Source organism: Marmota flaviventris, chromosome 16, assembly GCF_047511675.1.
Source record: "Marmota flaviventris isolate mMarFla1 chromosome 16, mMarFla1.hap1, whole genome shotgun sequence".
Classification (NCBI taxonomy): Eukaryota; Metazoa; Chordata; class Mammalia; order Rodentia; family Sciuridae; genus Marmota; species Marmota flaviventris.
Window position 1 is genome coordinate 25946626 of NC_092513.1, and position 16801 is coordinate 25963426.

The 16801-nt window shown below is 34.2% G+C and overlaps 1 protein-coding gene across 10 annotated transcripts in view; it reads left to right on the forward strand.

Moving 5' to 3' along the window:
- Positions 1–16801, forward strand: part of Smad2 (SMAD family member 2) — a 92213-nt gene that overhangs the window by 62953 nt on the left and 12459 nt on the right. For 8 of the 10 annotated variants that reach the window (XM_027949001.2, XM_071602783.1, XM_027949000.2 and 5 more), the window contains 4 exons: positions 11863–11916; positions 12996–13208; positions 15341–15478; positions 15663–15807. In XM_027949001.2, the coding sequence (XP_027804802.1) occupies positions 11863–11916; positions 12996–13208; positions 15341–15478; positions 15663–15807 (550 nt within the window). The remainder of the gene's footprint in view (positions 1–11862; positions 11917–12995; positions 13209–15340; positions 15479–15662; positions 15808–16801) is intronic. The other 2 variants (XM_071602784.1, XM_027949005.2) reach the window with 1 other exon arrangement.

The window sequence follows — 16801 nt, forward strand, 5'->3', positions numbered from 1 at the left end:
GTTTTGTGTATGTTTTATTAATGGCTGTTAAGTTTTCTCCATTGCTTTTTCTGTAGCCATTAACAGGATTAAACAGAATTACTCCTATTCATTCTTTTACTTAATTACATTCATCGTGGTGGGGCCAAATCTCGAATACTCTAGGCAAGCACTCCACCACGTGAGCTCCAGCCCAATCCCCAACTCCTTAATTCTTTATTAGGTGAATTTTACAAAGTGAGTTTTCTAATGACAAGCCAACCTTGACTTTATTAGATTATGATGAATTAACCCTTTAAAATGTTTATGGATTTTTTAATATTTATTATTATTATTTTTTTTAGTGGTAATTGGACACAATACCTTTATTTTATTTATTTATTTTTATGTGGTGCTGAGGATCAAACCCAGGGCCTGGCACGTGCTGGGCAAGTGCTCTACCGCTGAGCCCCAGCCCTGTTTATGGATTTAATATTGCTAATTTTAAGGATTTGTTTCATCTGTTGTGAGAGATTGGTTTTTGGTTTTCTTGTATTGCTTCTATTAGTTTTAATATAAAATACATTGGAAAGGGTGTTCTCTTGTTTTATTAAAGAGAATATATAAGGTTGGTTATTTAAATCAAGGATTATTTGAATGTTCAGCTTGTTGTGTTTAGTACTTTGTCTTTTGTAATAAATTTGTTAATTTCATCTCAGCTGTAAAATTGATTATTTATAATAAAGTTTTTCTAATGTTCACTATTCCATTAATGTTTGTGAGATTTGTAGTAATGTCCTATTTTAAATTGCAATATTGGTAATTTGCTTTTCTCTTAAAGTCTCACAAGGGATTTATCAATTGATTGTTTCAAAGAACCAGTTTTTGTTAATATTTTCTGTTGCCTATTTCATTATTTTTTTCTAGCTGCATTGCAGTTAATCTCCTTTCTTGCTTGTTGTGGCATACATTGAGAGTGTCGATTCTTTCCTAAAAAAGCTTTTAAAGCTGTGTTTCCTTCTAAGCCTTATTTTAGCTTAATACTACAAATCTTCATGTTGTTTTTCATTATCATGTAATCATTTTTAATAGATCCTTTTTTAAATTTTTCTTTGACATTAGTTATTTAAAAGTTTGATTCATTGATTTCTGATTTAGTTTTGTTATGGTCCAATATATGCCATATAACATCAGCCTTTTGAAATTGGAAAGAATGTGTATTTTGCAGTTATAGTGTTCTCTGAATGTCTTTTAGATCAGGGTGGTTGATGGTGTTTTAAATCCTCTTTTTGGAGGTGGGGGGTGGTAGGTAGGAGGGATTGAACTCAGGGGCACTCAACCACCAAGCTACATCCCCAGCCCTAGTTTGTATTTTATTTCAAGACAGGGTCTCACTGAGTTACTAAAAGCCCCTCTTTTGCTGAGGCTGCTTTGAACTCAGAATCCTCAGCCTCCCAAGCCGCTGGAATTACAGGTGTTTGCCACCATGCCTGGGTTAAATCCTCTTAATGCTTTCTGATTTAACTTCTTCTGTCAGTCGTGAAAAGGAGTGTACTTCAACTCTAATTTTGTATTTGTTGTTTCAAACCTTAGTCCTGTCAGGTTTTGCTTCCTGTATTTCTATTTTGCTTCATGTATTTTTAATATCTGTAATTGGGTGGTACACATTTAGAGTTACTATATCTTCCTGATTAATTGAAACAAATTATAAAATCTGCCTCATTAGCATCACTATATCTTTTTTCTTAGGGGTTGCATGGTATATTTTTTATCCTTTTACTTTCAGTCTACCTACATCTTTATATTTATGATGGTTTATTGTGGTTATCATTTTGTCCCTTAGTCAACCTAAGAATCTATGTCTTTAAATTGGGAAAATTAAGCCATTTATATTTAAAGTGATTATGGTTATGATGGGAATTTATAACACTATTTTACTTTTTTTTTTAACTTTGTCTTATATAGTTTTTGTTGCTCTGTTCCTGTTTTCTCATTTTATAGACTAATACAATATATTTATTCCATTCTATTAATTCTCTTTCAGCTTTTTAGCAACAGCACCTCAGCATTCTTTTTTCTTTGGTACTGGGGATTTAACCCAGGGGCACTTTACCATTGAGCCACATCCCTAGCTCTTTTTATTTTTTTGAGATAGGGTCTCCTCAAGTTGTTTAGGGCTTTGCTCAGTTGCTGAGGCTAGTTTTGAACTTGCAGTCCTCCTCCCTTGGCCTCCTAAATTTCTGGGATTACAGGCGTGCACCACTATACCTGGCCGGCACTTAGTGTTATTTTCTCTATAGGTATTCTAGTGATTACATTGTGTTTACCGCCTTTTACCTAGAAGGTTACTTTACTTGTAAGGTTTTACAGCTTCGTGTAAAATATAAGAACTTTATAACACTAAATCTATTTATCACTCCCATTGTTTGTGCTATGTCATATATTTTAGCTAATAAATATATTTAAACCACAAAATACAATGTTACTGTTGCCTTAGAACATTTTTAAATGAAAATAAGTAATACTTTATATTTACCTTTTTTGCTTTTTATTCCTGCTCTTCATTCTTCCCTTTCTTCATTGATTTGGTTTGGCTTCTTTATCTAGTGGTCATATGACAAACAAATGATCATATACACCTGGGTCCAATATTTGACCTGCTTTTAAGCCAATTAAGTCTTCATTTCATATACTCTTCCAGTTTTGCAGTTTCCACTTTGGTCTTTATTTGATAATTCCAGTGTCTGGTTAATATATAGGTCTGCTCATTTATCTGGTGCATCTTTTGACTATGGATCAGATTTTCCTACTTTGTATGTTTGATGATTTTTAATTGGATAATTGGTGTTGTATATAAAATAATTCTGGAGTATTATAGGTACATGTTTTCACTTCCATCCGTTTCTCTTTCTCGTTGCTAAGTTGAGAAGCTGATCCCTCCCCTCTAATTAGAGGTTGAGTTGGATGGGTGATGATTTGGTGCTTCAGTTATTAGCAGATTATCTCAGGTTTCAGAGAAGGTCAGTGCCCTTCCTTGGCAGGGCTTTTGGATAAGAGAATGGCAAGACTACAGGATTATCTTTTTGCTTTCTGGCCTTGCCCAGAATTTCTCTTTGCTGCATGTACTCAGCTAATGACACATTAGAACAGGCTGATGAATTGAACTGGCTTTGTTCTTTGGCCTTCTTAATTCCAATTACCCATGAGGGCCATTAAAGTTTTAGTTGGTTTCCCTTTTAGCAGGCCCCATTTTGCATCTGCCTATGTCCTGACTTGATATATTGCCACTTTGGAAGACAGCATGGCAATTTCTTACAAAACTATCCATATTCTTAACATATAATCTTGCAGTTTTGCTTCTTGGTATTTGCCCATGTGAATTGAACACATAGGCCACACAAAAATCTGAACATGGATCTTTATGGCAACTTTATTCATAATTTGCAACCAAGGTGTTCTTAATAAATGAATGGGTAAACCATCTGTGGCACATCCAGATAAGTGGTATTATTCAGTGAAAAAGAAAGGAGCTATCAAGTCATGAAAAGACATGGAGGAACATTAAATGCATAGTTACGTGAGAATGGTCAGTCTCAAAGGCTACATAGTATATGATTCCAACTATATGATGTTCTGGGAAAGGCAAAACTTTGGAGGCAGTTAAAAGGTCAGGAGTTACAGAGAAGGAAGTATTAAATATATGAAATATAAGATATTTTTAGTAAAGTGAAGCTATTTCATGTGATACTACATACAGATGGTAGATACATATCAAAACCCATGGACAGAGTAACACAAAGATTGAACCCTGATGAAAACTGGGAACCTTGATAGTAATGATGTATCAGTGTAGGATCACTGATTGTAATAAATGTACCACTGTGTGAGAATATTGGTAGAAAGATTGTGGGAATGGTGGTTGTAGGGGTATATGGGATCTTTTTGTATTTTCACTCAGTTTTGCTGTGAACCTCCAATTACTGTAAAAAATAAAGTATTGACAGGTGTGGTGGCACATGCTTGTAATCCCAGCAACTCTGAAGGTTGAAGCAGAATTGTAAGTTTGAGACTAGACTCAATTTAGCAAGACCCTGTCTTAAAAAAAGGCTAGAAATGTAGCTCAGTGATAAAGCTCCCTGCTTTCGGTCCCTAGTTAAAAAAAAAAAAAAAAAAAAAAAATGGGTATTTTTGTTTTGTGTTTATGTGTGTGTGTTTTGTTTTTGTTTTTAAGAGTAAGGAAAAAAAAAAAAAAAAACAATGTCACTTTGAAAGAAACACCAATTCAAGGCTGGGGAAATAGCTCAGTTGGTAGAGTGCTTGCCTCACATGCACAAGGCCTTGGGTTCAATCCCCAGCACAACAACAACAACAAAACCACCAAACCAGATCCAAAGACTGGGGGAAACATTTATAAAGGCAGTTCTATGAACTGATTCTGAATTTTAAAAATTTGCAAATCAAGAGGGAAAATATAGTAGTTAATAGAAAAATGGACAAAAAAGAATGTGTGATATTTACAACAAAAATCAGAAATTGATACATGCTGGGTTTGGTGGAACATTCCTGCAATTCCTGCAACTCAGGAGGCTAGCTAGCCTCAGCAACTTCGGGAGGCCATACATAAGCAACTTAGCAACACTCTATCTCAAAATAAAAAAAAAAATAAAAGGACTGGGGGTGTAGCTCAATGGTAAAGCACCCCTAGGTTAAATCCCCAGTGTCTCCGCAAAATTTTTTGTTAAGAGTTCCTCCTTCAAACTTGTTAAATTGGTAGATGTCAATATGGAGTGACAGTGCAATGAAACACTAGCTCAGAAATTCTTGGGGAAACTAAACACCAAGAGATTACTTTAGCACTTAAGAAACTATCTAACATTCCCTCTTTGAAAATGTGCCCTACAAATATATATGAACTTGTATGCAAGCATACTACATACATGACCTTACATGCAAAGGCCTTAGTAGTGGTGGCGGTGGAGGGGGGGGGGGGGGCTTATGTCACTGAGGCAGCATCAGTACTAAGTTTGCTTGAAGGTGAAGATGACCATGAAAGATCCTGCACTGTGACTGGGGAGACAGAAGAAAACATTTAGGGGGTAAGTCACATGAGGACTACCTCTTTGGGCACTTACTTATATTAATATCTTTAACATTTCTCTCTGAAGAATGTATCCTTCAAAATATATATGAACTTGTATCCAAAGCGTACACAAGGATTTTGCTAGATGTTTTAGCTGCAAATCATAGGCACTGCTGATTCAAACTGGCTAAAATAGACTACATAGTACTTGCATACCTAGAAAGTCTGTTGGTAGGCCAGAATTAAGTAGCAACATGTATGTATGAATAATCCGTAGGCTAATTATTGATTATTTGTCTTTAAGTTTTTCTGATAGCTTCTGTTAGAAGCTATTTAAATTTTTATAATGAGCGATTCTTTTTATAAAATATGTGAAACTAACTTGTCACATCTGACTGAACTCTTTTATGATAGTGCGTCGTAGTTACATATATAATAGTGGGTTCATTTTGACAGTTCATACACACATGGAATATTATTTGCTTCATTTAAATCCCTAGTGCTTCCTCTTTCCTTCTTCTCTTCCCTCCTCCTGTTCACCTTCCTTTGCTGGTCTTCCTTCTGTTTATTATTTTTAATTGGTGCTTTATAGATACACATAAAGGTGGAATCACTGTAGTATATTCGTTTATGTGTATAGCATAATTTGGTGAATTTCATTGCACACTTCTTCCCTTTATTTCCCATCACTCCTTCCTTTTTTTTTTTTTTTTTAATTTTTTATTGTTGGCTGTTCAAAACATTACATAGTTCTTGATATATCATATTTCACAATTTGATTCAAGTGGGTTATGAGCTCCCATTTTTACCCCATATACAGATTGCAGAATCACATCAGTTACACATCCATTGATTTACATATTGCCATACTAGTGTCTGTTGTATTCTGCTGTCTTTCCTATCCTCTACTATCCCCCCTCCCCTCCCCTCCCCTCCCCTCCCCTCCCCTCCCCTCTTCTCTCTCTGCCCCCTTTACTGACATTCGTTTGTCCCCCTTGTATTATTTTTCCCCTTCCCCTCACTTCCTCTTGTATGTACTTTTGTATACCTCTGAGGGTCTCCTTCCATTTCCATGCATTTTCCCTTCTCTCTCCCTTTCCCTCCCACCTCTCATCCCTGTTTAATGTTAATCTTCTTCTCATGCTCTTCGACCCTACTCTGTTCTTAGCTACTCTCCTTATATCAAAGAAGACATTTGACATTTGTTTTTTAGGGATTGGCTAGCTTCACTTAGCATAATCTGCTCTAATGCCATCCATTTCCCTGTAAATTCTATGATTTTGTCATTTTTTAATGCAGAGTAATACTCCATTGTGTATAAATGCCACATTTTTTTAATCCATTCATCCATTGAAGGGCATCTAGGTTGGTTCCACAGTCTAGCTATTGTGAATTGTGCTGCTATGAACATCGATGTAGCAGTGTCCCTGTAGCATGCTCTTTTTAGGTCTTTAGGGAATAGACCGAGAAGGGGAATAGCTGGGTCAAATGGTGGCTCCATTCCCAGCTTTCCAAGAAATCTCCATACTGCTTTCCAAATTGGCTGCACCAATTTGCAGTCCCACCAGCAATGTACAAGTGTACCCTTTTCCCCACATCCTCGCCAGCACTTGTTGTTGTTTGACTTCATAATGGCTGCCAATCTAACTGGAGTGAGATGGTATCTTAGGGTGGTTTTGATTTGCATTTCTCTGACTGCTAGAGATGGTGAGCATTTTTTCATGTACTTGTTGATTGACTGTATGTCCTCCTCTGAGAAGTGTCTGTTCAGGTCCTTGGCCCATTTGTTGATTGGGTTGTTTGTTCTCTTATTGTCTAATTTTTTGAGCTCTTTGTATACTCTGGATATTAGGGCTCTATCTGAAGTGTGAGGAGTAAAGATTTGTTCCCAGGATGTAGGCTCTCTATTTACCTCTCTTATTGTATCTTTTGCTGAGAAAAAACTTTTTAGTTTGAGTAAGTCCCATTTGTTGATTCTAGTTATTAACTTTTGTGCTATGGGTGTCCTATTGAGGAATTTGGAGCCCGACCCCACCGACTGTAGATCGTAGCCAACTTTTTCTTCTATCAGACGGCGCGTCTCTGATTTGATATCAAGCTCCTTGATCCATTTGGAATTAACTTTTGTGCATGGCGAGAGAAAGGGATTCAGTTTCATTTTGTTGCATATGGATTTCCAGTTTTCCCAGCACCATTTGTTGAAGATGCTATCCTTCCTCCATTGCATGCTTTTAGACCCTTTATCAAATATAAGATAGTTGTAGTTTTGTGGATTGGTTTCTGTGTCCTCTATTCTGTACCATTGGTCCACCCGCCTGTTTTGGTACCAGTACCATGCTGTTTTTGTTACTATTGCTCTGTAATATAGTTTGAAGTCTGGTATCGCTAAATAACAATGAAAACCAACAGTGGGAGGTAGGGCACTAAAGGGGGGAAAATAATCAAAGTGGAAAACAAACCATGTTTAGTAACATAAATAAACAAATATGGCTGGAAGAACAACCCATATCTCAATAATAACCCTAAATGTTAATGGCTTAAACTCACCAATCAAGAGACACAGGCTAGTAGAATGGATCACAAAACAAGACCCAACAATATGCTGCCTACAGGAGACGCATTTGATAGGAAAAGACATACATAGGCTGAAGGTGAAAGGTTGGGAAAAATCATATCACTCATATGGACTTCGGAAACAAGCAGGAGTATCCATACTCATATCAAATAAAATAGATTTTAAGCCAAAGTTAATCAAAAGGGATAAAGAGGGACACTACATACTGCTCAAGGGAACCATACACCAACAAGACATAACAATCATAAATATATATGCCCCAAACAATGGTGCAGCTATGTTCATCAAACAAACTCTTCTCAAGTTCAAGAGTCTAATAGACCACCATACAATAATCATGGGAGACTTCAACACACCTCTCTCACCACTGGACAGATCTTCCAAACAAAAGTTGAATAAGGAAACTATAGAACTCAATAACACAATTAATAACCTAGACTTAATTGACATATATAGAATATACCACCCAACATCAAACAGTTACACTTTTTTCTCAGCAGCACATGGATCCTTCTCAAAAATAGATCATATATTATGTCACAGGGAAACTCTTAGACAATACAAAGGAGTAGAGATAATACCATGCATCCTATCTGATCATAATGGAATGGAACTGAAAATCAACGATAAAAGAAGGAAGGAAAAAGAATATATCACTTGGAGAATGAACAATAGGTTACTGAATGATCAATGGGTTATAGAAGACATCAAGGAGGAAATTAAAAAATTCTTAGAGATTAATGAAAACACAGACACAACATATCGGAATCTATGGGACACATTGAAAGCAGTTCTAAGAGGAAAATTCATTGCTTGGAGTTCATTCCTTAAAAAAAGAAAAAACCAACAAATAAATGATCTCATACTTCATCTCAAAATCCTAGAAAAAGAAGAGCAAAACAACAGCAAAAGAAGTAGAAGGCAAGAAATAATTAAAATCAGAGCTGAAATCAATGAAATCGAAACAAAAGAAACAATTGAAAAAATTGACAAAACTAAAAGTTGGTTCTTTGAAAAAATAAACAAAATCGACTCCTTCCTTTATCTCAGTTCTTTTCTCTACTCCACTAATCTACCTTCTATTTTCATGGGACCCATACCCCCCTTGTGGTTTTTTTTTTTTTTTTTTTTTTTCCTCCCATCTAAATTCTGCGTATGAGAGAAAACATTCAGTCTCTGACTTTCTGAGTCTGGCCTATTTTATTTAGTATGATGTTATCCAGTTCCATCCATTTACCAGAAAATGCCATAATTTCATTCTTCTTCATGGCTGTGTTAAATTGCACTGTGTACATGTACCATATTTTCTTATCCATTCATCTGTTGGTGGGCTGGTTCCATAATTTGTCTGCTGTATTGCACTGCTATAAACATTGATGTGGTTGTATCACTATGGTATGCTGATTTTAGTTCTTTTGGGTAAATATTAAGGAGTGGGACAGATGGTGGCAGTTCTGGTCTTTTGAGGACTCTTCATACTGCTTTCCAAAGTGGTTGTATAAATTTGCAGTCTTACCAACAATGTATGAATGTACCTTTTCCTCACATCCTCACCAGCATTTATTATTAATTGTATTCTTGATGATGGTTATTCTAACTGGAATGAGATGAAATCTCAGTCTAGTTTTGATTTGTATTTCCCTGATTGTTAGGAATGTTGAACATTTTTTCATTTATTCGTTGGCCATTTGTATTTAGTCCTTTGAGAAATGCATGTTTAGTTCTTTTGCCTGTTTATTGATTGGATTATTTGCTGCTCTGGTGTTTTTTGAATTTTTGATATATTCTGGGTGTTAATTCCCTGTTAGAGGAGTCAGCTGTCAAAAATTTCTTTGTTTAGCTGTCAAAAATTTCTTCCCATTCTATGGGCTCTCTCTTCATACTCTTAATGTCTTTGCTGTGCAAAAGCTTTTAATTTGATGTTGTCCCACTTATTGAGCCTTAGTTTTATTTCTTAAGCTTTAGAGGTCTTAAAGAGGTTCCCTAACTATTAGAAATGGAAGGAACTATTAGAGGAAACTGCAGTTACTGTTGAGCCTATGTTTTCTTCTAGCAGTTACAAATTTTTAGGTCTTTGATTTGAGTCTTTTGTGCTGGGTGAAAGTTGGGATCTAGTTTTATTCTTCTACGTATGTATATCCAGTTTTTTTCTATCTGAATTTTAGGACCACTTTTCCTAGTTCTGTAAAGAATCTGACTAAACTCTTAATTAGTCCAAATTAATGAACAGTGACGCTACTGGTCATTTCAAATAAGTATTTAATAGAAGAGTAAACAGTTAAGAAATATGAATAATGGGCAATTTCCTCCATTTCTGATAGTTTGTTTATCTTATGTCTGCTTCAGGAAATAGCACTGAATTTTAATTCATTGTTCTAAATATATTTTGACCTTTCTTAGTTGTACCTGTTGTGACTTGCCAGCAGATTTTTCAGGCTGAGGAATAATAAAGAATGTAACTTATGGAGGAAGGCTATTCTGGGTTCTAAAATACTGTCATCATCTGTTCTTCTGATGTGTCTCTTTATTTTGGGGCTGCCATTTCTCCTTTGTGGCCTGCCCTTTGTGTTGTGGTTATGGTGGTGTGTGGTGGAGTGGACTGCTTGAAGCTACCATCTCCCACATGCATTTTAAGCTTGGGAGATCTCATGTTCTTCAAGGTAACTTTGCCTAAATATAGAGAATGATGATCATAAATGAAATTGATTCTATATTTATAATCATAATAGCATTATTTAGCATTTTCAACAAATATGTCTTAAAAGTCACATGAAATTGAGTAATGTCATTTCAGTGATTTTTTTTTCTTTCTTATCTAGAGTTTGTTCATTCTTTTTTTCTTATTTTGTGTATTTGTGCCCTCTTTTTGATTAGATCTAACTTGTTAAAACACAAAGAATCAGATAATTTCCTCAGAAAATGTAATTTAACAAAACTAATTCCAAGAAACACCTATCTTAAACCAACGTCCATGGGAGAAATAGAGAAATGTCTCAGAGTAATTTCCAGAAAATTGTTAACTGCAAACAGTTTCATGAGGGAATTTACCAAACTTTTAAAGAATGTGATTTTATAACACAATTTTTAAACTGTTGCAGAGCATAGAAAAAGACAAAACTTGTAGATTGTCAAAATAATGATTACAAAACCTTACAGATATGGCAATCTACACCTGTATTGCTTGAGGCTATTGATACCAAAATCCTGAGTAATTATCTTTCTTAGCATCAAGTCTTGTATCATGCTTAGTAGGAAAATACTAAAAGCAGTACCTTAAAGTCAAAAGTAAGACAAACACCCAGATGATTGGCAAATCATATGTAAAAGGACTTTTTTAATGCTGCATGCTCAAAATTAGAATTGAGTCATGAAACAGGTGACCAAATATTTGCAAACCTTACCATGAAGAGACTAGTATCTCTAATACTTGAAGAGCCTGTTCAATAAGTAAGAAAAATGACCAATATCTACAGAAAAATGAGCTAAGAAAAAAGACTGTTCACAGAAAAGAAATACAATATAAATAAGCATAACGCTCCTCAGTGTTAATAAGAATTATGTGAATTAAAATTGTAGTTAAAAACCATGTTTTCATGTATCAACAGTATCATCATGATATCTCCTCACCATTTGTATTTTTACTGGAAATGTAATTTGGTATAAATTCTGTGAATGATAATTTTACAAAATATTATCAAAGACAAAAATGTTTAAACCAGAGTATACTTCAGATGTGATTGGTAGTACACAAAATGTTCGAAAAATCAAGAGTAGCCTGAATATCTCTAAATATAGGATCATGATGTAATTTTATAGTGCTGATGCATAGGTAAATAGACAAGTAAATGACAAGGAAACACTAATATGAAGTTTCTGAGAGTAGTCTAGAAGTTTAGAACTGAGCTATTTGTGTATGAAAAGAGGAGGCACAGAAGAAAAATAAATTTACTTATGACTCACAGACTATTTTTGCAAAGTACACAAATCGTTAATAGTGGATTCTTCTGGAAGGGGAAACCAGATAATAAGCCAATAGTGTTTATATGATTTTGTGTCTTTTATATATTGAAGCTCCCAAATTAAACTAAAATAAAATCGTTAATATATTTTGAATTCTGGGGATTTAATTATCTGTGTATTATTGGTGATAATTACAGCCAGATACAACTGGGGTTTTTGTACTTGATCAGAATCAACAGTTCTAGGAACACTTAAATATCTATTTTTAAATTGACTTCTTTTGTTTTAGGCTCTCCAGCAGAACTGTCTCCTACTACTCTCTCCCCTGTCAATCATAGCCTGGGTAAGTTACCAGTTCTTTCCCCCTCTGTTTTATCACTTAAGAAAAGTTCACTCTGAAAATTATTTTTCATGTATAAGAATACCAATGAATAAAATAATTAGGCAAATGGTTTTAAAGACTGCTTTAAAAAATTGATAATGGGTCTCAATATTACTGAAAATGTATAAGAATATATCAAATATTCTTTTATTCATGGAAATGTTCTTTATGGAAAAATTTTTAGCCTGTTATGGATATATTTCTATGGATATGTTTATGATATATCTTGTAGCAGCAATTAATATAAGAGTGTGTGTGATGAGTACATAAAACATATGGAAGGGTATATATGAGTGAGAGTGTGTATACATGTCTTTATTTTTTTGCCTCCACTTTGCCTTGCCACTTGACAGTTCCTCTTCAGCTGCTACATGTTTGGAATTTATTCTACAAAATTGTCATTTTTTTTCATAGTATTTCTTGTGATATGTTTTAGTCAAAATTACAGAAGTACATGTGATCCTTATTTTCTTGTGAAAAGTGGTCTCTTGCAGGCATATTCTGTTTCTACTTGAATACTGTTTTATTACTTTCTTATTCTTATATGTGCTGCATGAGTTTTCTATTGTAGTTTTCTATCTACAAAGATAACTTGTCAAGAACTTTGTGTGAAAATAGACAAATGTCTAAAAATGTCATACTTTGTATCCTTTTGTTATGACACATTTTCTTGTGGCTCTTGATTCATTAATGTTGCACCAGCTTTATTCTACTTAGTCTACCAAAAATTACCTTCATTGTGCATTATCAGAAATGCACCAAGTATGGTGAGTTGACTTACTTTTGACTGTGGCTGTTTTATGTTTGAATAGGAAATAGGCTAAAACTACTAATAAATAATCTAACATAAGTGACCTCATGAGATGGGGAAATTTGAAAAATGGAAAATCTGATATGGAAACCAATAGAGATAGCACTTCTACCTCTTGAACTGGCATAGAGTTGATGTTGTCATAGAGCATATGAAGATGATGATGAAGTTTATGTTTGAATTGTTGGTACAACATTTCTTCCTTTTGCTTATTTCTTTTTTTCCCCAGATTTGCAGCCAGTTACTTACTCAGAACCTGCGTTTTGGTGTTCAATAGCATATTATGAATTAAACCAGAGGGTTGGAGAGACTTTCCATGCATCACAGCCCTCGCTCACTGTAGATGGCTTTACAGACCCATCAAATTCAGAGAGGTTCTGCTTAGGTTTGCTCTCTAATGTTAACCGAAATGCTACAGTAGAAATGACAAGAAGGCATATAGGTATGTTTTATTTTCCTTATGTGAAAAAACAGTGCTGTATGTTCATATGGACCTTATGTGGTTACAACATCAAGAACCTGAGTGTGAAAATGCCATCCTTCTCTCCACTCTTTAAGTTCATATGCCTCACTTCTATTAGTCTTGGTTGAGACTTCATTCTACAAACTCTGCTTTGACTTTCTCTTTATTTGGCAACCTTGATACGAGGAAGTCCTTCATTAAACATGTGTTAAAATAATTGTAACTTTCTGAATCTTCGCCAGTCATGAAATTGTTATGTTTAGATTTTTGGGTTCTGATTTTTATAAATCATGATTTTTTCCCTCCAATTTATATCTCCTGGGTTTTCATTGTTGATATCTTGTTTTGGTTTTGCTCCTTCTATGACTTCATATATCAAACCAGATCTTTCTCACTATTAATCTGAGGCTAGATCTCTAAGACAAGAACTGACATTTAATATGGTTCAAAATATTATTCAGAGTGTCTGAAAATGTGGTCTGGGGGTCTAGCAGTACCAGACACTCTTTCAGTAAGTTTGTGAGGTAACAAGTGTTTCATAATGGTGCTGAGATGTTACTTGCCATTTTTCACTCTCATCCTCTCAGAAATGTACACTGAATTGTCCCAGAGGCTTCAAGGTATACAGTTTTGCAAGATATGAGATATGTTATGAGAATTCATCTCTTCTGTTAAGTCAAACATTAAAGAAATTTGCAGAACTGTGAAACATTGCTGCTCTTCATATTTGTTTTGCGGTTTTGGAAATATAGTTCTTTTTTATATACTTATTATTTACATTAATAAGTTATAAGATTGATTTTTAAATGAGTACTTAAAAAAATCTTATTTTAACATATAATGTGATAAGTTTCTACAAATATAATCCACACGTACAAAAACCCTTTGGGGTCCTCAGTATTTTTTTTTTTAATAATAAGGTCAAAAAAATTGAAAGCCACTAATAATTGAGAAGTATTCTTATTACCTTAAGGTAGCTTCTTTTGACAAAAGGCAGTTTATTTTTGTTTTGTTTGAATTAAATCACATCCTTAAAGAAATAATGCTGATTTACCATAGTGATTGATAACTGTAAAATGGTAGTGCCTAGGGGTTCTGTTACTTGACTTAACGTGGCAAATCTTGCTTGACATATAAATTTGGATATTCTTGTTAAAGTATCCAGGTGTCATTGCAAGTGAGGAACCCTTAGTTCCCACCTATACTTTTATTTGCATCTACTCTTTTCTTTTCTCCAAATAAAATTTTTGCTTCAATTTCAGATCATCTTTTTACTTTTGATTTCTAACTTATCATATGACCAGAGAATGCATATATATCGGAGAATATAGCCTGAAAAATCCACTTTGGAGATTTAATGTTTCCTGAAAACATGATTGACTGCTTCACAAATATTCCATAGTCTTATTAATAATAGAATAGTCTCTTAATGGAATAAATACTAATTTTTGCATTTGTCTGTTAAATCTGGTTTGTTGGTTATCTTATTAGTTTTCTTGCTGTATAACAAAGATAATCTCCATTTCTTAAAGTCAGTTGATTTCTGCCTTAATTATATCTGACAAAATCTCTCAGTAGCAGCCGTGACTTTGGTCAAATTCAGAATGAATTATTAAAATAGCCAATATAATTTTTCTTACCTAATTCTGCTTATATATTTAGAGATTTGGTTGCCACCATAAATATATATATTTTTAACTTTGATTTTTTTAAAAAATCTTTTTTTTAAACCTTAGTGGGATCTATAAGGAAATACTACTACTAATAAAGAAATATTTGTCCAAGTATGTTAATTCCTTTGAGGTTAACTCAGTTACTTTTACTGATTTCAAAATAATGCATAATTTGTATGAAACTATTGAATTATCCTTGTACCTTTTTTACATAGTTTATGTATTTTTTATAAATACATATTTTAAAAACATTGTTAAAAAATACTTAAAAAATATACAGTGGTATATTTCAAAGTTAGAATTCAGAAAAACATGGCTGTGAAAAAAAAGTCATGCAATACCTTATATCATTTCAGAATTTTTCCAAGAAGACTCTCCCAAAGTCACACTGAAATAGTTAAGTGTTATAAGACTAACCCCATATGTATTTTGTTTTAGGAAGAGGAGTGCGCTTATATTACATAGGTGGGGAAGTTTTTGCTGAGTGCCTAAGTGATAGTGCAATCTTTGTGCAGAGCCCCAATTGTAATCAGAGATACGGCTGGCACCCTGCAACAGTGTGTAAAATTCCACCAGGTATGGACTCAACAATGTAAATAAACCTGTCACATCAACTTGCTTAGTTTTTGTAGTTGCTAATAATTTTAGGACTCAGGTGATGCTTTGCATGCTCATGTTCTAAATAAAACCTTATTGTCCTTTTAAAATTGTTTTCTAAGAACAATACAGCTTTTACAGTCATACTTTTTCTCAATCCTAGGCTGTAACCTGAAGATCTTCAACAACCAGGAATTTGCTGCTCTTCTGGCTCAGTCTGTTAATCAGGGTTTTGAAGCCGTGTACCAATTAACTAGAATGTGCACCATAAGAATGAGTTTTGTGAAAGGATGGGGAGCAGAATATCGGTAAGAAATACATATTTGTTTCCTACATTTCTATAATGTAATTATTTTTTATTCCATTATTTTGGATCTTCATTATATCTATTTTCATTGAGGTGTGGAGTCATCAGATCTTTTTGTAAAACAGTGAAAGTTGAGGGCTTCTAGATCAAAACTGTTGTAAATTAGTATGCTGGCATTATAGAGAAGATATGATTAAAATATGCAGACATGCATTTTAACATAATGCAGAAAGTTAAATATTATAAAAGGGGTATACCTGAAGGATTGTTTCAGTTCATAAAAGGAGAATTGTGGGGCTCATAGAAGGCTTTCTGGTAGAGATAAAGGTGCATAAGATTTCAGTAGATGGGGATGGGTAGTGTGGAAAACTGTAATCCTGACAACAGAGTAGCAGTAGCAGTTTGGTGTGGAGTTTAGAGAATAGAGAAAAATAAAACTGGACAAATTAGTTGAGACCATTTGAATAAGTAGTTCTCATTAGTTACCCATGTCAGCTGATGCCAGTTTCCTGGCACTACAGGCATAGCATGGAAGTTCTCAAGCATAGAAATTCAGAAACCTGCAGTTGGAAATTGGTTAGAGCACACTGGAAATCTGAAGGTAGAGTGGGGCACTGATGCCATCTGCTACAGAAAGTCACATCCTTGGAAATAGTTTTCAACAATGTTAGGCATATTTCTTTTTCAGAATGACAGATTGACAATGTGTTTACTCTGGTGCCTAGAAGCACTGCCTTCGTCTTTCTATGAATGAACTCATTAAAATTTAAACATTTAAAAATTTTTTCAAATTCCACTTTGGAAAGCTTAAAGGCATAGTTTGTATACTTTTCCCACCAGCATATGTACCAGAATGAGAATACCAAATCAATGTTGAGTGAATCTGATTTTAAAGTTTGGAGATGAAGAGTTGATAATGGACTTGTGTCATGTTTAAAGGGCCATTATGTTAAAAAAGCAAAAGTAGATTTGTTGACTTATTCTATATAGTGAAT